Source organism: Anoplopoma fimbria, chromosome 18 (assembly GCF_027596085.1).
Source record: "Anoplopoma fimbria isolate UVic2021 breed Golden Eagle Sablefish chromosome 18, Afim_UVic_2022, whole genome shotgun sequence".
Lineage (NCBI taxonomy): Eukaryota > Metazoa > Chordata > Actinopteri > Perciformes > Anoplopomatidae > Anoplopoma > Anoplopoma fimbria.
In genome coordinates, this window is record NC_072466.1 from 13,623,299 (window position 1) to 13,643,360 (window position 20,062).

A 20,062-nucleotide genomic window follows, 5' to 3' on the forward strand; every position below is an offset into this window, starting at 1 on the left:
CACTGAGTCAGCATTCTGTCCCCATACCTTCTGTCACCACAGTCAGGAACTGCACATGTTTATGCTTTAAATGAATAGCTTATTCTTCTTGTTCAGGCATTTTGCTTTTCAACCATTTCTTGTGGAAGCTGATAGTGATTTGAATTGATTATTTTTCAGGAAATGTCTGTATTTCACTTTCACAAATATTTATTTGGAGCCTTAAAGTTTGCAGACCTTCTTTGTGGCCTGAATTTAAGTCTTTTTTTATCTTGCACCTGAGTATCTTTGCCTGGAATGTGCACACAGTTGTTCTATGTATTAAGTATATAGTATTACTACTACAAGTTTTAGTTTGTTGTGCATAACCTTTCTAATGATTATTGATTATATTAAATGTAAAACTGACTATGATTCAATATTACAATAATTCATTTTATTTAAAAAATATTTTTTTTCTGTATATTAAAACAACTAAAATACCTCGAAATTGTACTTAAGTGAAGTACTTGAGTAAGTTTACTTACAGTACCAGTCAAAAGTCTGGACACACCTTCTCATTCAACTACTTTGAAGAATCTAAAATATAAAACGAATTCTAGTTTGTTGAGCATTTGTTTGTTTACCACATAATTCCATATGTGTTCCTTCATAGTTTGGATGTATTCAATATTAATCTACAATGTAGAAAAAAATAAAAAAAAAATAAAGAAAAACCATTGAATGAGAAGGTGTGTCCAAACTTTTGACTGGTACTGTACATACATTTCGTGTTACACAAGCTGTCTTGTTATTTCAGTACAAATGGTTTTAATGTGCTGCTTTTAAACAATTTGAAAGATAAAGGATGATATATCTTGTGATAGAATACACATTTATGAATGTGCAAACAATAAAACATCTGATTAGTTATAAAGCACTACTTAGCTTTAACAGAGTAGTAATTGGCATAGCAACAGTAGTCTACATGGTAATAAGGAAGGCGGATATTTGTGTCAATATGTTGATTGATAAATGTAGGCCTAATGACAACAACTTGCCAAACCTTGTAAGATTGGGGATTAGTTGAAAAATAAATAAATCTTCCGAGTACAGTTCACAAAAACATACAGTACCAGTCAAAAGTCTGGACACACCTTCTCATTCAACTACTTTGAAGAATCTAAAATATAAAACATATTCTGGTTTATTGAGCATTTGTTTGTTTACCACATAATTCCATTTGTGTTCCTTCATAGTTTGGATGTCTTCAATATTAATCTACAATGTAGAAAAAAATAAAAATAAAGAAAAACCATTGAATGAGAAGGTGTGTCCAAGCTTTTGACTGGTACTGTAGCTCTACCACCACTTCTGTAAACCTGCGTGTCTTTGTGCATGTCCAGGAAGGCTCAAGCTCTTTTGAGCCTTCAAGTCAGTACTCAGGGCTGGTTCCCCCGCCCTGCCTGTGAGTATCAGAAACATGGCGGAAAGCGAATTGAACGTTGACAGCCTCATATCTCGACTACTGGAAGGTACTGTAGCATTGTGACACCCTCTCTTCCCCGTGTCCTTCATCGAGGAATTGACTAAATCGCACGTTCTTATGTGTAACTAGTAACTTGGCGCTATGTTTAAAAACACGTTAGCATCTTGCGTCCTCTGCTGTCGTTCACCGTAAGCTAACGTCAACCGCTGTAAAAGCTCTCTGCTTCAGGAGGAAATGTAGACGTTAGTAAAAACGCTATTGTGACGTCACAGTCCCCTCGTAGCTACCTGCTCGCTAATGTTGGATTGGTAATTAACGTTGGTCGTGGCACTTGGCGTAAAAATGGAGAGTGGCGTAACCATTAGCAAGCTAGAGAGCTAGCTGGCTATGTGTGTGGACCAGTGGTATAACTTAACGGTGTAACGGCTAAACGAGCCGACCAACGACAGCAGACTCAAGGACGGAATGGAACCGAACGGAATGGAGTGGAATGTTAAGAACCCTGGAATTCTGCTATTGCTTAGTAACGCTACTAACTGTTCTCCTTGGCTAGGCGGGTTGCTAGCACGTCGGCTACCTCCCAGGACACGCCCCCTTACGGAGGAGATCACCAAAAACCTGCAGAACGAGCCACTGTTTTAGTTTCAACATTTAGATTTGTTTGCCATGTTTGGAATGGTAATAAAGGATACGTTTGAATTTGCTGATGAACACAAAAACAAATTTTGATCATGGCAAATGTATAATTAACCCCAAAACCAAAAATGTTAAACTCTTCAGTCTAGACTTTTTGCCCTGCTTGGACCACACTACATTACATTACATTACAGTCATTTAGCAGACGCTTTTATCCAAAGCGACTTACAATCAGTAGTATATTACATATCATTCACCCATTCACACACTGATGACAGGCTACCATGCAAGGTGCCACCATCAGACTCTAACTAACATTCATGCAACATCCAGTCCACACCGATGGCAAGCCTTCGGGAGCAACTTGAGGTTAAGTGTCTTGCCCAAGGACACATCGACTGCCGAAGCCGGGTATTGAACCACCGATCCTCTGAATGGAGAACTACCTTACTCTCCACTACGTCACTACCCTCACTCACTCACTTCCAGCTTCATATATGTACTTGCCAGTTAGTAACAACCTGTGTTGACTGGAATATGGTATCACTATACTGGAATATTAGTGTTTCAAGATAATTGATTCTCTGTCACTAAGCTATAACTCTTTTGACTTGCAGTGCGAGGATGTCGTCCAGGGAAGGTTGTACAGATGACAGAGGCTGAGGTAAGGGGGCTCTGCATCAAGTCCAGAGAGATTTTCCTCAGCCAGCCGATCCTGCTAGAACTGGAGGCTCCACTCAAAATCTGCGGTGAGAACAGCACCTATGGATATGTTAAAAACACACACAGTCACTCAAAAACTTTATCTAATCGGTTCATTCATTTGACATTAATGATTGAGATTGTAATGTTACCTGCAATATTGTGACACCATTGAAAAAGTAGATGAACATATCCTTCCAGGTGATATCCATGGACAATACACAGACTTGCTGAGGCTATTCGAGTATGGAGGCTTCCCACCTGAGGCCAACTATCTGTTCTTGGGGGATTACGTGGACAGGGGGAAGCAGTCGCTGGAGACCATCTGCCTGCTTCTCGCCTACAAGATCAAATACCCAGAAAACTTTTTCTTGCTAAGGGGGAACCACGAGTGTGCCTCCATCAATCGCATCTACGGCTTCTATGACGAGTGTAAGTTTGAAAACCCACCTGTTTGTTATGCTACATGTGCATACTGTTTACAGTCTTACAGCCTGGTTTACAATTGCTTCTTGTCTGTTTTTAGTCTTCCACTGTTCTTAATTTTTTCCTCAGGCAAGCGCAGGTTCAACATAAAGCTCTGGAAGACCTTCACAGACTGTTTTAATTGTCTGCCCATTGCTGCGATTATTGATGAGAAGATTTTCTGCTGCCATGGAGGTTTGTAAAGCGTCTCTGTTATGTAGCAGCCACTGAATAATGTGGATAATACACTTCTCCCTTAAACTAAAGTGTACCTATACATGAGTTTAAAATAGAGGATTATGTAATTATTTTATTAACTATTTATCAACTTTCAGTATTTAATGAGGGGTGTATTGTTTTCTGTAATATTAAAATTAAATGGTATAGTACTTTTACGGATAATTTCTCTATATTTCTATTACATACTTACTTAAAATATATGTGATGTAACCACAGGCTTTAATTGTGATGAATCATTCATGACATTATGCTGGGATTGAGAATGTAATACTTTTTTAAATCCCATTTTTATTGCATCAGTTCATTACCTCTAACTCATCACATTTCCATTTCGCTTAAGGATGAATGAAATGGATATTTTCACTGATTCACATAGGATTGTTATTTAAATCACACTTATTTGTTCTCCTAAGGGCTCTCACCTGATCTACAGTCCATGGAACAAATTCGGCGCATTATGAGACCCACGGATGTCCCAGACACAGGTCGGTTGTGTTTGTGTTGCTGAACTAAAAGGGGGCAATTACATTGTTCAGCTTTTCGAATCTTTCACAAGCTGTAAATATTTCTATGTCTGCATTGCCCAATTATAATAGATTGCTGATTGTGTTCATTAACTACTTATTACCAGTGTATTTGATCACTATAGGTAAATTATTTATACATAATTTAAATAGGAATCATTCTGTCCCAACCTTTTTGATTCATATAAGAGGTTGATCATTATAAGCAGTTAATTCATTCGATAATATGTCATAAAAAAGTATCAGTATAGTATGTCATAAAAAAAGTCTATATTAATATTATTTGATAATATGAACTTTAAATAGTATAGTGTGTCATATTTTTTTTTTAATGCATTGATATAGTTAAATAAAATGAAATGTAATATTATGTGAAGTCAAAGTGGATGACTTAACTGTTTTTTTTTGTCAGGCTTGCTGTGTGACTTACTGTGGTCAGATCCAGATAAAGATGTCCAGGGCTGGGGGGAGAACGATCGGGGAGTTTCCTTCACCTTTGGGGCCGATGTGGTCAGCAAGTTTCTCAACCGTCACGACCTGGACCTCATCTGCCGAGCACATCAAGTAAATCTTGTGCTGCTTTGTGATTAAGATTAAGAGAATTTTGCCGATTTCCAAATGGCTGTGAATTTTTGCGATGTAGTTTGGTAATGAATGATGTGAGAATATGGTGGGGGGTCACACTTTGCCTATCTGTGTCAAGCGCATCAGGTCTGTGAGCCTTGGTATGCCGAAGTGCATGGCAAAACGGCAGTGTTTGACCTGAGAATGATAATGGGATGCACACTATGCTTGGCTGGGGTTTACACCTCCATGTGGGGGTCCAAATGCTCTTTGCTGATGCCAAGAAGAGCCCAGAACACAGTAATGTAAGAAGAAAAGAGAACATGAGGTCAGGGTCTGAGAGTGATTGTTTTTGGATCTATACATTGTTTTTTAGGAAACATCTCCTTTCTTAAACAAGCATCTTAAAGCATAAACCAGAGCAAAAGTATAGTGCAGAGGCAACTTACTACGAAAACAATAATTGCAACAGACTAATACGAATATAATAAGTGCTACAAATTACTACGAATAGGATAAGTGCAGTAAACGACTACGAATTCAATAAGTGCAGCGAACTGATACGAATACAATAAGTGCAACAACTAATACGAATGCAATAAGTGCTACGATGAAGGCTCAGGGTAGTGCTTCTTGAAGAGGTGAGTTTTCAGCCTGCTCCGAAAGATGGGCAGTGACTCTGCTGTCCTGACGTCAGTGGGGAGTTCATTCCACCACTGAGGGGCCAGGACAGAAAAAAGCTGTGACCGGGTGGATCGGCCGCACTACTGGATAGACTTTTAGTGCAATTTTTCTTGGACTTTTGTTAAATTAAAATAAAACATGAGAATTAGAATTATTCATTATTCTGTTAGGGGCGGCTATTGATTTTAAGACCTTCGATTACCTGCCATTTATTTACTTGATTTATCAGTTTAATTGTTTGCTCTGTAAAATGTCAGAAAAAAAGTGGAGCCCAAGGTGACATAATTAAATTGCCTATTTTGTATGAGCTAGAACCAGTTAAATTTTGGCAATTTTGCTTTAAACATATCTTCAGTGGTATACAATTTTTTTTTTTTGTTGATGAAATGATTGTTTCCGCTTTAATCCTGCCACCTTACAGGTTGTTGAAGACGGCTATGAGTTCTTTGCCAAGCGACAGCTGGTAACGCTGTTCTCTGCCCCCAACTACTGCGGGGAGTTTGACAATGCAGGTGGCATGATGAGTGTGGACGAGTCCCTTATGTGCTCCTTTCAGGTAAAGACCTCTCCGTTTGTTGTGAGGTTACATAAACCCTAAATTTGTGGACTTAAAATGTGCTTATCAGGACCATCATCCTTTCTTTCAGATCCTGAAGCCGTCAGAAAAAAAAGCAAAATACCAATACGGAGGGGTGAATTCAGGACGCCCTGTCACCCCACCTCGCACCGCTCAGGCACCAAAAAAGAGGTGAGCGGCTGGCCCTGACTCTCCTGCTCCTCCCCCGGCTAATCAGTGGCCTACGTTCCTGCAGGCTGCCTCAAACACTCCAGCCTTCTCTCAGTCAGCTTGTTCATTTGTAAACAAAAACAAAAAAAAAAACTCCAGGAGTGTCTTTTTTGCTTGTTCTGTGGGTATTTTTATGAACTTGTGTGTGATATTTTTCAATTTCTTATTTGATGTCATGGTCTGCATTAACTCAGCCCTGCTACTAGCTCCATTCAGCAATATTTAAACCAAACTCTTGTGGAATGGGCAAGATGTTAAGAAAAGATGCTTCTCTTCCTTCACATTAACAATTTTCATAGTGATAATGTGAATGCATGCACGCTTGTGAGATTGCGACTGGTTCTTTGCTCTGGCCAATGTAAAATCCATAAATTCTCACCGACAACTAGGCTAATTGTTTCTCGTCCTACTGCCATTTCCCACTAGAAGTTCTACACTGCTTAATTGAATAGTTTTACATTTTGGGAAACATGCTTATATACCTTCTTAAAAGGGTTAGATAAGGAAGTCAGGAACATCAGCTGCTGACTAACTTAGCTTAACATAAAGACTGGAAACGGGGAAACAGTTAGTCTGGTTCCGTTATCTGTAACAACATCCACCTACCAGAAACACAGTGTTTGTGTTGCTGGTATCAAATTTTTTTTTGTACAGAGTAAATAAACTTGAATAACAAACATGAAGCATCATCTTCTTATCTACATAAACTCTTGGCAAGAACACAATTGAACATATTTTCCAAAATGGACATTTCTTTAAAGAATTGCAAGTTAACGATTGCCATGACCTTCGACTAAAGAATGTTTTATCCTCAAAGAGATATCAATAATATCCAGATATTTTGATGATATAAAAATGAATATTGCCAAAATATTGCCATTTGCAATGATAATTGTGTAAAAGCCAATAAAGCCTATTTCAACCTATTTGAAAGTTCACAGCCATCTATGCTGTACCTTCCCTTGGACATTCATATTTTATTAGATGCTCAAAATTAGATCCATTTTCTTTATCAATCTAATGACTGAAGGGGCAAGTGCAGAATGTCCACTGTGGTTAGAATAACCAGATGAAATAGTTTTAAATTATTATTTTCAGTTCTGATGTAAATTCTGTATGTGGGAACCAAACATCAGTAAGGCAAGTACAGTAGGTGTGTAGAAAAGTAGACAGATATGACAAACATGGCGGAATGGCAAAATTGTGTTACAGTACAGGATTTAAAAGTAGTCAGTACATTCATGCTAACAGCAGTAGATGTTGACCTCTCATACACTGAACATTGTTGCCTGTCACAATAACAACTTATGTTGGACAATGTATTTTCCCAGAAATAATTGCGATATACCATTTTATTGTCTTATTATATTAATATTATTATATTGTTATTTTAAGATACTTTTATGCCACTCGTATAATGATAATTTAATAGCATACACCCTTTCAAAGAGCAATGAACTTAATTCACACACTGCAGAAGTCTTGTAATGAAAGGGAAAACCCTGCTGTTTATTCTTGCATCATGTTGGCTAAAATGTTGATCACATTCTTATGTAAACATGCATGTAAACATAACGTGGAATATTGAGGTCAGCAAAAATGATTGAGTTCATGTCAATTTATCATACCATAAGTTGACAACGTAAAAAGTATTGAAGTAATGTCCATATATTGTATAAGTCGTTAACGTGATTATCGCATCAGGCCTACTTAATTGCATGACATTGTAAAGAGGTCAAAGTCATCAAGGCAAGACGATGTTTTTTTGATTATTGTTGGCTAGTTATATTGGTTTTATATTTCCAACTCCTTAATGAACACTGAAGCAACATATTTTTTATTTATCTAAATCTTGCCTTTTGACTTGTAAATCTATTGGTCTTCAAGTTAGAAACAGTATGTTCAGATGTTTTGAGATTTGTACGAGTTTGTTTGAAACGAGTGAAATAAAAGGTGTTGAGCCTGTTCTCTCTATTTCTCTTTAATTAAGCTGCTGAATAACACAAGTATGTCAAAAGAAAAAAACAAGTCATAGTATAATATGTTGTAAAACATAACATTTTTTACATTATTGTATATAAGATAAGATAATCCTTTATCAGTCCCACAACTGGGAAATTTGCAAGATATCATAGTATAGGATATCGAAAACGTAAAAAGAAAAAACATTTAAAAAAAGTCATACTATAGTACGTTGTAAAAAGTCATAGTATAGTGTGTCATAAAAAGGTAATACAAATGTCTTAGTATTGTTTGTCGTAGAAAGTAAAAATAAATATCTTAGTATAGTATGTCAAAAAAGTCATAGTATAGTATGTTGAAAAATGACAAAAAATTATAGTATAGTAAGTTGTAAAAAGTCATACAAATGTCATAGTATAGTATGTCGAAAAAAGTACAAAAATAAATCATAGTATAGTATTTTGCAGAAGGTCATTAAAAAGTTATTGTAAAGAATATCAAAAGAGTAAAAAAAGTCATAGTAGTGTGTCAAACAGTCACAGTATTGCATGTTGAAAAAAAAAGTGCATAGTATAGTATGTCATAAAAAGTAAAGAAAGTCAAAGTATAGTATGTTAAAAAAAGTCATAGTATAGTATGTTAAAAAAAAGTCATAGTATAGTAAATCGTAAAAGGTTGTACAAAAGTCATAGTATAGTATGTCGACAAAAGTACAAAAATAAATCATAGTATAGTATGTTGCAGAAAGTCATTAAAAAGTAATTGTAAAGAATATCGAAAGAGAAAAAAAAAGTCATAGTATAGTATGTCAAAAAAGTCATAGTATGGTATTTCAATTTTTTTTTACAAAAAAAGTCACATATAGTATGCTGTAAAATTTCATGGTACAGTAGGTCAAAAAAAAGAGAAAATAGCCATAGTATAGTATGTTAAATAAAGTCAAAAATGTCATAGGATAGTATGTCAAAAAAATTGAATAACTCATATTGGAGTATGTTGAGAGAAGCCATAAAAATGTTGAACCAGACAAGAATAAAGGTCATGAATAAACATTTATTTACAAGGCAACATAAAAGAACAGAACAAACATTGGATATCAGTAATCAGTAATTGTCAACTGTTGTGTATATGCGAAAATGTTTGAAGCAAAAATTAAAAAACAGAAGCCAATTCAGCCAAGAGGGCGCCTTGATAAGGCTGTGATCATAGCCGGTCCCAGCCCAAGCAAATCCTCCCACGAACCAGATCTTGGAAGACAAAGAAGAGCCAAGACAAAGGACACAGACCCCTAGTGGATTGGAGTGGTATCAAAGATGTCATGATTATGTCCTAAAAAGTCAAATTATGTCAAATTATAGAGTTACATTTTTTTTTTGTCAAGTTATGTTGTGGTTTGTCATGGAAATGTAATACGCATTTACTGTATAGTATGAAGGGAAGTCTTGGTGTTGCATTTTGAAAAACGTTATAGTACAGTATGTTGAAAAATGTCCAAAAAGTCATAGTATGTTGTATGTTGTAAAAAGTAAAAAAAGTCATAGTATAGTATGTTGTAAAAAGTCATATAAAAGTCATAATATAGAATGTTGTAAAAAGGAAAAAGACATTTCATAGTATAGTATGAGGCTCATTTCCACAACGAACCAGTTCCTAAAAGACAAATAAGATCCAGGACAAAGGACACAGACCCCTAGTGGATTGGAGTTGTATTCACATATGTCATAAATATGTCATAAAAAAGTCACAGTATAGTATGTTGTAAAAGTCATAAAAAAGTTAATGTATAGTATGTTAAAAATAGGTCAAGAAAAGTCATAGTATAGTAAGTTGAAAATAAAAAGTCATAGTATAATATTTTTGAAAAAATCAATAAAGTCATAGAACAGGATGTTTTAAAAAGTAAAAAAAGTCACAGTATAGTTTGTCGTTAAAAGAAAAAAAGAAAAATCAAAGTACAGTACGTCATAGTATAGTATGTTGTAAAAAGTCAAAGAAAGTGATAGTATAGTAAGTTATAAAAGGTCATAAAAAAATCATAGTAGTATGTCAAAAAAAGTCATAGTACAGTATGTCAAAAATGAAAAAAAGTCATAGTATAGTATGTCGCAAAAAGTGATAGTATACTATTTGGTAAAAAGTTAAAAAAAAGTGATAGTATACTATTTGGTAAAAAGTTAAAAAAAGTGATAGTATAGTAAGTTGTAAAAGGTCATAAAAAAGAGTCTCTGTCCCATTCTCTCGTAATCCAAGCCGTTGAGGCAGATCGTCTTCCACCCCGAGCCATGTTCAGCCAAGAGCAAGCTCCAGCAAGCTCCAGAGCGACAGTTTACATGGTAATTGTCGCTCTGGACCTTGCTTCATGGGGGAATGTTGGATCTATCATAGAGTACGGTCTAGACCTGCTTAATGTGTTTCTTGAGAAAACTTATTTTCTGATTTGACGATATATAAATGAAATTAACTTGAATACCGTATGTAAGCCATAAAAATGTCATAGTATAGTATTTCACGATAACATCATAAAAATATCATAGAAAAGGTCATACATGGTAAATGGACCGCTTAAATCCCATTCAGACATACACTGATGGCCGGTTACAGCGATTGGGAGAAATTTGGGGGTCAAGGTGGCAAGGACCACCCTGCTCTACCTCTGAGCCACGTACAGAGTATAGTATTAAACAATTAATAGTATAGTCATAAAAAATGTCTTAAACGCACAGTATAGTATTTCATTTTTTTTTAGCAAAGTTTAGTAATATTAAAAAGGTATTAATACAGCACGTAATTAAAAAAGTCAGTGTCGTAAAATAATTAATATAGTATGTCATAATTTAGCATCTTTTAAAAGACACGGTATAGTATGTCGTGATTTATCTGGTTTAATATAAAAATATAGTACGTCATATAAAAAGTCATCGTATAGTATCATAAAATATTTAACAATAAAGTAGGACATAAATAAATGTCATACAAAAATTCATAATGTTTATGACATAAAAACTCACTTAAGAGTTTCCTTCACCTTTGGAACCAATGTGGTCAGCAAGTTTCTCTACCGATTAAAGGGGAACTCGGCTGATTTTCAACTAGCTTGTATCGTTGACAATGTGCAATCTGGTAAGCGGGGAGCTCCGGGCGCCAGTAACACGGGGGGGAGCCGAACATCGTTCATTTGCATATATCACCTACAGTGCAACAATCCAATGCCAGTTGAATATTGGCAAAGTTTCCCTTTAAGGACTACATATACAAATATTACCATTGAGCATTCAACTCTATTTAATAAGGCAAATTAATTGGAACAATTTTATTTTACAGATTCACATGACTGTGCAGGTTTACATGTCAGAATACATCTTGGCAAATATAGAAACAAACCAAAATATATTGTCAGTTCAGTTTAACATATTCATAGAAGTCACCTTGATTACATGAATAGTGGAAATTTCAGTTATTTATCATCCTGGTAAGGGGTTGCAGCTCTTTCAGTTATTTAATTCAGTGGAATTTGAAGACAGAATCAAGCGTATCAAATGCATACTAAAAAAATAATTGACACCGTGTTACAATAGATACACTGAATCTAGGTTCAGTTTTCAACAATCCATTGGCTGACACGCAACGTGTATAAAAGTGTTTCATTTTCCAGTTTAGTTTTCTGAGAGCAGGAGGTATGTAGAAAAGTAGAAAATGTCAGTGTAAAAGCACAAGTTAAATTAAAGAAATAAGAAGACCATGGAAGGTACAGTCCAGGATTGGAAAATGTTCGTCAGTATAGTCAATCTTTACAGCAGTATATGTCAACCTCACACGCAATTCTTGTCATCGCATGACAATATAAAAAGAGTCAAAATAATTTTGTTTGTTGTTGACTAGTCATATTAAAGTGTTCCCACTTAGTGAATACTAAATCAAGTAAATCCATTAAATCTCTTAAATGAACATTTAACTTATAGTTACCATATTTTTAAAAATATATTTAAATCTAATCTCTGGCTTTGTAATCTACTGGTAAACAAGTGAAAACAGTGTGTTAAGACATTTCAAGTCTTATAGGAGTTTGTTTGACAGGAGTGAAATAAATGTGAGTCCTATTAAGTCTGCTCTCTGTTTCTGGTTAATTTAGTGCTGCATGACACAAAAACATGGTATTTTTCACATAAAGAAGAAGGTTCTTGGATTTGTTGATAGATTTTAAGTGTTAAATCTCTGAATGATTATGTTAATTGTGAATAATGTCTGCTATTAGTGTGATTTCTGATTAAGACAGATACTCAAACTGACTTGAGGGCTTGCTGAACTGACTGTGGTACTCTACTGACGTAGTACTCGTGGTTTCGTAGTGTTGCAAGAACGCCCGCCGAATTCATGTGCTTGACGTTAGCATCATAGCAGTATGCATTGCCATGCATGTCAGTCAGTTTACCTGCAAAAGGAAAATAAATAGACAAGGGAAAATAAACATTTTTAGGCAGTGATTCAAAGATGAGTAAACTAAGCATTTTGTACAATGTAATGCTTTTTTACATGCCTATAAACTATACTGCTAGTTTGGTTTTAAAACCTATTTATAGTTTGTACACATTTTTGCATTTTAGAAACATCCTCTGCCGCTACAGAATTGATGTTTTTTACCTCCAACAGCATGCAGAATGGCTTCAGGAGCGCATGTGTCCCACTTCTTGCACCCTGGACTGGCGAAGACATAAGCAGAAGCTTTTCCTTCAACAAGCTGGATTATCTGCAGAGAGATGATTTTATAAACAAACGCTCTTTACACATCAACTTGCTCTTTTAAATATGTACTGGTAGTGTAATATGAATAAATATACATCTTAATTATGGTAATGAGATGCCAGGCTACCAGCCAGCTTTGGTTAACTCCCCACATTCAGTTTGGGGTTAATGAAAAAACTAAGGCCTCCGGCTACAGTATGTATTTAAAATTTGCAGCAAAGTTCTTGGACAGCGAGGATCAAGATAAAACCCATACATTTTCTATCAATGGATAAGTCATGTAGAAAGTTGGATGGCTTACATGTTTTGTGTTAGTCTAACTGAGATTTTGACAGAATATTTATTAATGTTACTGTCACCAAAGAAATAACAATGCTGTGCAGGAAGACCTAAAAGTGTAATTTCACAACACTACCAGAGTGATTTTGAGGCATAGAGATGTACATTAGGCTTAAGGAAGCTACAGTGTACAGACCTTTAACTATATTTTCATTGCTGTTTTATTAATATTTTCATTGCTATCTACTTTTGGGCAAGCGCCTGCCCACAATGATTTTTGGATGTGCGCAACCAATCTACAATATTTTTGGTCACTAAAAACACAAGGGGGCCATAGAGGAGAAGATTGGCCGTATCTGCCAGACATTTTACTTTGTGTGCGTCACATTTTGGAGCAATTTTGCTGCACTGATTAATTTCAAGAGAAGATAATGCTTAATGTCCCAAAACACAGGACTTGCTTTTACTAGCACATACTGATCCTAAAATTCTAGCAAGACATTCCTGTGATGGCAGATGTTAGGAATAGTAAAGGCTTTAAATAATTTCAGATCAGGATCAGAAACATGACTAGGCTTGCTGCTATATGTATACGTCATCCCTACACAAGAATGTAAAATCCAAGTTTACATGTAAAAAAAAAACTCACTGTGTTTTCAACTCTAAATCCACCTCACCTTGTTCCCAGCACCACCAACTCTTACAACCTCATGAGGCTCCATGGCGTCTACACAGTCCGTTACCAGCTTGTTGCTATGGGAACGTGTGGTGGTGACGATGCGTCTGTCGCCTGGAACTTCCCGCAGCTCAAATCCAAAGGCACCCAGACCCGGCATTCCCCACATGGTTCTTCCTAAAGCTGCTCCTGCTCCAAGCTGACAAGGACACTTTGAATTAACCAGAGGTACAACTGTCAGGACACGGCTACATGATCATTTAGTTTGGTCGGTACCTCGTAGTTGTAAAAAGGCTGGTTGATGACACCTGCAATTGCTCTACCTCTATAGGCAATACCAATAAGCACCGTCACATTATCCAGGAGCCCTTCAATTGGAAAATAGAAGGATGTTAGCTGGAAGGCAGTTGAAGCCATCAATCTTAATGCATTTTAAGACATAAATATATATATTTATGATTTGGTCAGTTACATGTAGGAGTCATTATGGAAATTGCATGCTTGGCAGAAAGGAAAGGGCCATAAGTTATAGTGTAGCATCCTTGTTTGTGCCGAACAATTTATATTATACACTGTACGGGTTAATCTTTCTATCAGTTTTCCATACAAAGAGCTGTGCTGTAAGGCTGAGAGGGGTCCGACCCTTTGTTTGGTATCTGGGCCTCAGTTTGCTGATGGAGACACCTTGACGCTGGGGTCAGCAGAGAGAGAGAAAGAGAGATAGAGACAGAGAGAAGAGGGGTAGACAGCAGAAGCAGGAATACACAAAGAGGTGGAAGAATAAAGTAAAATGTGACAGTGACGCTCTGAGAGCCAGGAGCCAGAAAGAAACCCAACAAAATGGTGCACAGAAAGGATTTTACAGCCAAATGACAAATATTTAAATTAAGGACTATTAAGCAGCAGTGGTTATATTCACTGAAACGTGGTGAAATAACTTTTCAATATTTAGCAAAGCTAAACCTTGAAATGATTAATAATTTATGACATTCCACAAGGGAAAAAAAGTTTCTGCTTGTTCAACAGTTGCCAGTAAAATTGTGTTTCCGGAACAAACATTGTTAAAGTAAAGCGTTTAACCACTTTTGTTATTCAGTGCTGATTAGTGATATTTAGGGATGGACCAATTAGAATATTTCTGTCAAGATTCTTATACCTCGACTCAGGCTACCCTCTGATACAGACTGCTGATAAAATACCAGTGATCTTTTTTTCCACAACTTTAAAATCTGTACCACACCACATGAAACAGATTTGATCGTATTAATGTAAGGTAACATAGCAAGGGATTACAGTGGGACTAAACACCGAGCAGAAACACTGATTTATGTTGACATTGACTAAATAACTGTATTTAACATGGAAGTCTTAACTGTCTGTTACCCCATTAGCTTAAAAGGGTCAGTATCAGCATACACAGTAAATCTGAAACTGTTACCATAACAACAGCACTTAACAAAGTACATTACTAGTTAACTGAGGCTCGGCCTCATTCTTTATTTCCTTACAATGGCACACATTTGTGTGCATGGCCATTGACTTTAGGTATAATCAGATATAATAATTTATTATAACCAATAAAAGCAAATAAAATATATTTAATACTGGTGTTACACTTATAGTAAGCATAATCATTAGCTAATCGGTTCCAATAAACACTTTCAAGGTAATGAGTTCACTACTTTGAAGTGTTTATCTTTGCCCCTAATATCTAAGAAGTTATTGCTACTGCTGACTTTAAAAATAAAACAATAAAATCATTTCAGTGCTAAATGTATTTGTTCAGTGAGTTTCTGGGCCAGGAACTGGATAACTAATAGAATGTCTCAGCCCACATTGTAGAATTTTCACTTCACACAGCCGCACACATATCTGGCAGTAGATTTCTTTAAGAAGCATATTGGAATAACCTACCTTCAGTATATTCCTTTGTGCCATCGAGGGGATCCACCCACACAACAAGCTGAGATTAAGAAAGAAGAACTCAAAGTTCATTTATGTATTGATACAACTGTACTGGACTTCTTTTAACAATTATGGTACATAGAAAATACAACTTTATTTTATTTCTTAACTTAATAACTTAAAGTGAAAAATATTATTTTATAACTGATTTCATTTGAGGTTACCTCCTCCTCTTTGAGACCACTATATTCTTCTGGACATGTCTTCTGAAGGATTTCATCTGAGAAGCCGCTCTCAATGAGATCTTCCTTTATCTCCTCATCTGGAAGCTCCTAATAAACAAGTCATACATGATAGTCAGTCTTTTTACCAACACACTAAACAAAGAGTATATGCCACCTCCTCACCTCCTCTCCAATGATGGTGATTTTAGGGAAACGTTTGGACAGTGATGCACAAATGCTCTGCTGTGCTAGTCTGTCTGCCAGTGTCTGTAGATCATTAGCTCCAGTCTGTGCACAGATAAAGGAATAAGAATAAAGGTTAAAACAATTGATTCCAGTCGGTTTCCAGCATTATAAATGGCCCAAGATTTCCACAGCAAAGGTGTCCATCTGGGACAAGCATTTTAATTAATGCTTGTCCCAGACATTAACATTTTAACTTGCTCTGATTTAAATACACAAAACATATATTGGTCCCACCTTTTCCACAATGCCAAGTTCTCCACTGTGAAGGACCTTCCTCACAATGCTCCCGGCCTTTTCAGCCACAGTGAAGGCAGAGGCCACCAGCCGCATGACCACAGCAGGACTTCCAGACATTGCTGATGGACAGAGCAGACAGTTGTGAGTGGACACATCCAAAATCATGACCAACATGATGATAACATGGTTAATATTGACATAAAGATGATGGCCATACACTGTGTCCAAAATGATAAGGACATCCCAAAAAAAGGGATTTTTTTAGCACCTCTTGCCATTTGTCATAAAACGTCAGAATCTTCCTTCACAGTGAATATCTTACAGAGTGGACAATTAATAACAATTAGGCCAGCTAGCTAACTAAAATGAGCTCGTAAATCAGTCAGAATAAGCAACAAACCTTTGCACATTTAGCTAACTTGCTACTGTTAATAGCTAGTCAAATCGGAGATATTAATCTAACAATAGTCATACATATCCAGTAAAACTGTGGTGACGTTGATTGAATACTTACTGATGATAACACGGAGAAGAAGCCACTAAACAGTTGTCTCTAATTCGATGAGTTGAATTTGGGAACTACAGGAAGAGCAAGACCTTTGACCCAAAGAGAGATAGATGAATTGCCAAGATAGTAACCTGACCACTCAAGAGACAAATAGTGAGCTATCACAGCTTGACATGACATTCAATAAAACACACGCTAACTAATTATACTCTTAATACAACTCCAGTTTAACGTTTGCCCTTACAAAAAAAAGAAGGTGTGTCTGTCTTTTCGTCTTCACTAAAGAGAGAAACGATCAAACCAACCTTGGTGTGGTCTAAAGGCTTTTAATCAAAGGCGGAAGTAGATGGGAGTGAACCATCTAACGTTCTCTCTGTGCTAAAAGTCACATGCTGCGTTCACGACAACTCGGAACTTGGAAACCTCAGACCTCCTCCCACAACCACTCGATACAAAATACAATAGAACGCCACTAAAGTTCCTACTTGCAAATTTGCGGCTAATCCATTTAACCTGACTTTACGAAGAAGCAATTGTCCGACGTCCCACAACAACAACAACAACAACAACAACAACAACAACAACAACAATTGTACATTGAACATTTTAAATGCTAAAAACACGTCTGTGGTAAACCCTGAACTAAAAGGCAATAAAAGTAAAATTACCAGGATTTAATAAAAATATAACCTGCTATTAGTAGAACCAGTTCTGCATGAATAATGATGTGATTCGCCATTTAATTAGTAGCTGTTTATGGTAACAATCTCTGAACGATATGTTAAGTATTATTCGGGAAAACGTTCAAAACGCCCAAAACGTTGACGCTCCACTGCTGATAGTTCAATGTTGTGTACACTTGCCAAATAAAAATCAGTTTGTCATGAACAGAAATGGTTTTGTTTACGTTTTGCATAGTGTACCCTAGAAACAGTCTATGTGTGTACCAGACGCTTGGAGGTCGAAGTTTCGAAAATTCCAACCCCCGAGTTGTCTGGAACGCAGCAATACTAATATTTGCTAAGTGTCCGCCCAGTTTCATTAAGAGAAAAGGATTAGAGAGATATTTGCTTTAGATTTTGTATGATACGATTTCCTTTTAAGCTTTACACTCATTACTGTTTCAGTAAGTTCATTGCGAGTTTTGAATGAACATTTCTTGATTTTTGATCGGTGTGTTTGTTATTTGTGATATCAAGGCGTAGAGACAACATGCAATACTTCTTTATACATCAGAATTCTTTATTAAACTTGAAAAGCCATTTATGAAGGAACATTTGTTCTCATTTAAAATTTCAACGCTGCATGTCCTTTATCCTTTTACTGTATATGGCTAAGGATGAGCCACTGTCTTCCCCAGTTCACTCACTGCCATACCCACATTTCTACAAAATTCAAACAATAAAAACTTTTGCACAAAGTTAGTTAGTTGTTGTGCCAGAGCCCTCTTTCACAACCTGCAGTTTTGCCACTATTAAACTGCTTTTAAGAACAGAAAGATGTTTAATAAGGAATGCAGAAATAATCAATTGAAATCATTACTGTAATCCCTGAATATTCCTGAATACAATTAACATTTTGTAAGGACAGAAAATGTGATTATTTGATATAAATGTGCAAATCACAAGTGCTTCATCTGTTAGCAAGAGGTCTGTAACCCATCTCTCCCTCCAGCTGCTCTGCAGTGAGAGTGCCCAGCAGAGGCTGACAGTCTGGATTGAAGACAGAATAAGCGCTCAGTTCTCCAGGCTCGCGTTCAGCTGGGCTACGGAGTCCCTCATAGAGCCAGTAGAAGAGGGAGATGACAAAGAAAGGCAGGCCAAACTCTAGTTCAACAAACAGGCCGAGCAGCACCAGCCACAGCAGCACTTTGAGCAAAGTGAGGTTTGTGAAAATAACTTGTCTTGAAGCCAGCCATCTTCCCAGAGCACTGTCCAGCAGCCAGTCACTACGGTCCTGTAGAGAAGATGCAACAGGAGGTTAAATATGTTCAAAGCCTTTCAACATCACAGGTATATTGCCTATAGTGGTTCTGGGCACAAAACAGGCCCTTCTCTGCTGGTTGCCCACATGTTAGGAGACAGTAGGCATTTTCAGTTAAGAGGGGAGGACTTGTTACCTGCTGGTGTACTGTAATTTGATACACTTCAAACTTTTTGAAACTACACCCATTATAGACAGATAAGACAAGACAAGGTTTTGGAGTGTTGGGTCAGACAAAACAAGCTATTTGGGTAATTGTAATGGCAATTTCACTATTTTCTGACATTTCTGACAAATGATATACAGTACCAGTCAAAAGTTTGGACACGCCTTCTCATTCATCTACTTTGAAGAATCTAAAATATAAAACATATTCTGGTTTGTTGAGCATTTGTTTGTTTACCACATAATTCCATATGTGTTCCTTCATAGTTTGGATGTCTTCAATATTAATCTACAATGTAGAAAATAAATAAATAAAGAAAATAAAGAAAAACCATTGAATTAGAAGGTGTCCACACTTTTGACTGGTACTGTATCACTTAAAAAATAGAGTAATGGACAGATTAATCCATGATAACATGATTGGTTAATTATTTTCAGCCTTAGTTACATGTTTCGTGTCTGTGTTTAACATTGCAAGGATATGTGTTTCACTATGTATTGTAGATCCATAAATAAAATACTGATTTATTTGAAATTTGTAAAAGCCAGCTGCTGTGAACACTAGCAATACGTGATGAATAATAATTAAGACAACATTTAATTAGAAAGTGAATGAAGTAGTTGGCTGATTCACAGTCCGTCACAGGTGTCTCACCTTTATTGGAGAAGTCTGACTGGAAGCGCTGATAACTTCTGTCTCTTGAGTCTGTGCACTTTCTGTTGTTGTTGTTGTTGTTGTTGTTGTATCATTCTGAGCAGCTGTGTCGGCTACTTTCTGTGCTATGCACTGCAGACCAGCACTTTCATCCCTTTTCACGGTATTTTCAGCCTGTCGTCTGGCTCTGAACTCTGCCAGCCTCTGCTCCATCGACACTGACGTTACTAGGTGTACGTGGCAAAAGAGCCAGCACTCACTCTAACCGTATTGATTTCACCGTTGCTTCAACACAACTTGATGTCAATTACAATTACGTCCACTGTCATTCACTTTATCTTCGACTTTAAGGACATTGTGGTGAGATTTCATCATGATGCTAGCTCAGAGAGGCATTTGTTGACGTTTTACTTCCGCCTACCTGAAAGAAGGA

General features: G+C 36.5%; 3 protein-coding genes across 3 annotated transcripts; 1 reads left to right on the forward strand and 2 right to left on the reverse strand.

Moving 5' to 3' along the window:
• The first annotated feature begins 1,410 nt into the window (after nucleotides 1-1,410).
• On the forward strand, nucleotides 1,411-8,014 carry LOC129106905 (serine/threonine-protein phosphatase PP1-beta catalytic subunit-like). Its single transcript, XM_054618177.1, has 8 exons — nucleotides 1,411-1,493; nucleotides 2,701-2,832; nucleotides 2,987-3,217; nucleotides 3,341-3,445; nucleotides 3,904-3,975; nucleotides 4,427-4,578; nucleotides 5,684-5,818; nucleotides 5,910-8,014. The coding sequence occupies exons 1-8, from the start codon at nucleotides 1,442-1,444 to the stop codon at nucleotides 6,012-6,014; spliced, it is 984 nt and encodes a 327-aa protein (XP_054474152.1). The 5' UTR covers nucleotides 1,411-1,441; the 3' UTR covers nucleotides 6,015-8,014.
• Nucleotides 8,015-11,306: 3,292 nt separating this feature from the next.
• On the reverse strand, nucleotides 11,307-17,169 carry bpnt1 (bisphosphate nucleotidase 1). The gene is made up of 10 exons (XM_054618584.1): nucleotides 17,132-17,169; nucleotides 16,833-16,915; nucleotides 16,316-16,437; nucleotides 16,019-16,123; nucleotides 15,836-15,943; nucleotides 15,621-15,669; nucleotides 13,983-14,074; nucleotides 13,708-13,905; nucleotides 12,650-12,755; nucleotides 11,307-12,440 (listed from the first exon to the last, which is right to left on the reverse strand). Exons 3-10 carry the CDS (start codon nucleotides 16,433-16,435, stop codon nucleotides 12,289-12,291), a joined length of 930 nt encoding a protein of 309 aa, XP_054474559.1. The 5' UTR covers nucleotides 16,436-16,437; nucleotides 16,833-16,915; nucleotides 17,132-17,169; the 3' UTR covers nucleotides 11,307-12,288.
• Nucleotides 17,170-18,055: 886 nt separating this feature from the next.
• saysd1 (SAYSVFN motif domain containing 1) lies at nucleotides 18,056-20,046 on the reverse strand. Its single transcript, XM_054618748.1, has 2 exons — nucleotides 19,630-20,046; nucleotides 18,056-18,782 (listed from the first exon to the last, which is right to left on the reverse strand). Exons 1-2 carry the CDS (start codon nucleotides 19,840-19,842, stop codon nucleotides 18,459-18,461), a joined length of 537 nt encoding a protein of 178 aa, XP_054474723.1. The 5' UTR covers nucleotides 19,843-20,046; the 3' UTR covers nucleotides 18,056-18,458.
• Nucleotides 20,047-20,062: the final 16 nt, after the last annotated feature.

Coding starts and splice junctions, on each gene's coding strand:
- LOC129106905 (XM_054618177.1), top strand. CDS start 1,442: ATGGCGGAAAGCGAATTGAACGTTGACAGCCTCATATCTCGACTACTG. Junction 1,494..2,700: donor CATATCTCGACTACTGGAAG/GTACTGTAGCAT, acceptor TTTGACTTGCAG/TGCGAGGATGTCGTCCAGGG. Junction 3,976..4,426: donor CACGGATGTCCCAGACACAG/GTCGGTTGTGTT, acceptor TTTTTTTGTCAG/GCTTGCTGTGTGACTTACTG.
- bpnt1 (XM_054618584.1), bottom strand. CDS start 16,435: ATGTCTGGAAGTCCTGCTGTGGTCATGCGGCTGGTGGCCTCTGCCTTC. Junction 15,670..15,835: donor GTGGTCTCAAAGAGGAGGAG/GTAACCTCAAAT, acceptor TCTTAATCTCAG/CTTGTTGTGTGGGTGGATCC. Junction 13,906..13,982: donor AGCCTTTTTACAACTACGAG/GTACCGACCAAA, acceptor TGTCCTTGTCAG/CTTGGAGCAGGAGCAGCTTT.
- saysd1 (XM_054618748.1), bottom strand. CDS start 19,842: ATGGAGCAGAGGCTGGCAGAGTTCAGAGCCAGACGACAGGCTGAAAAT. Junction 18,783..19,629: donor GTCAGACTTCTCCAATAAAG/GTGAGACACCTG, acceptor TCTTCTCTACAG/GACCGTAGTGACTGGCTGCT.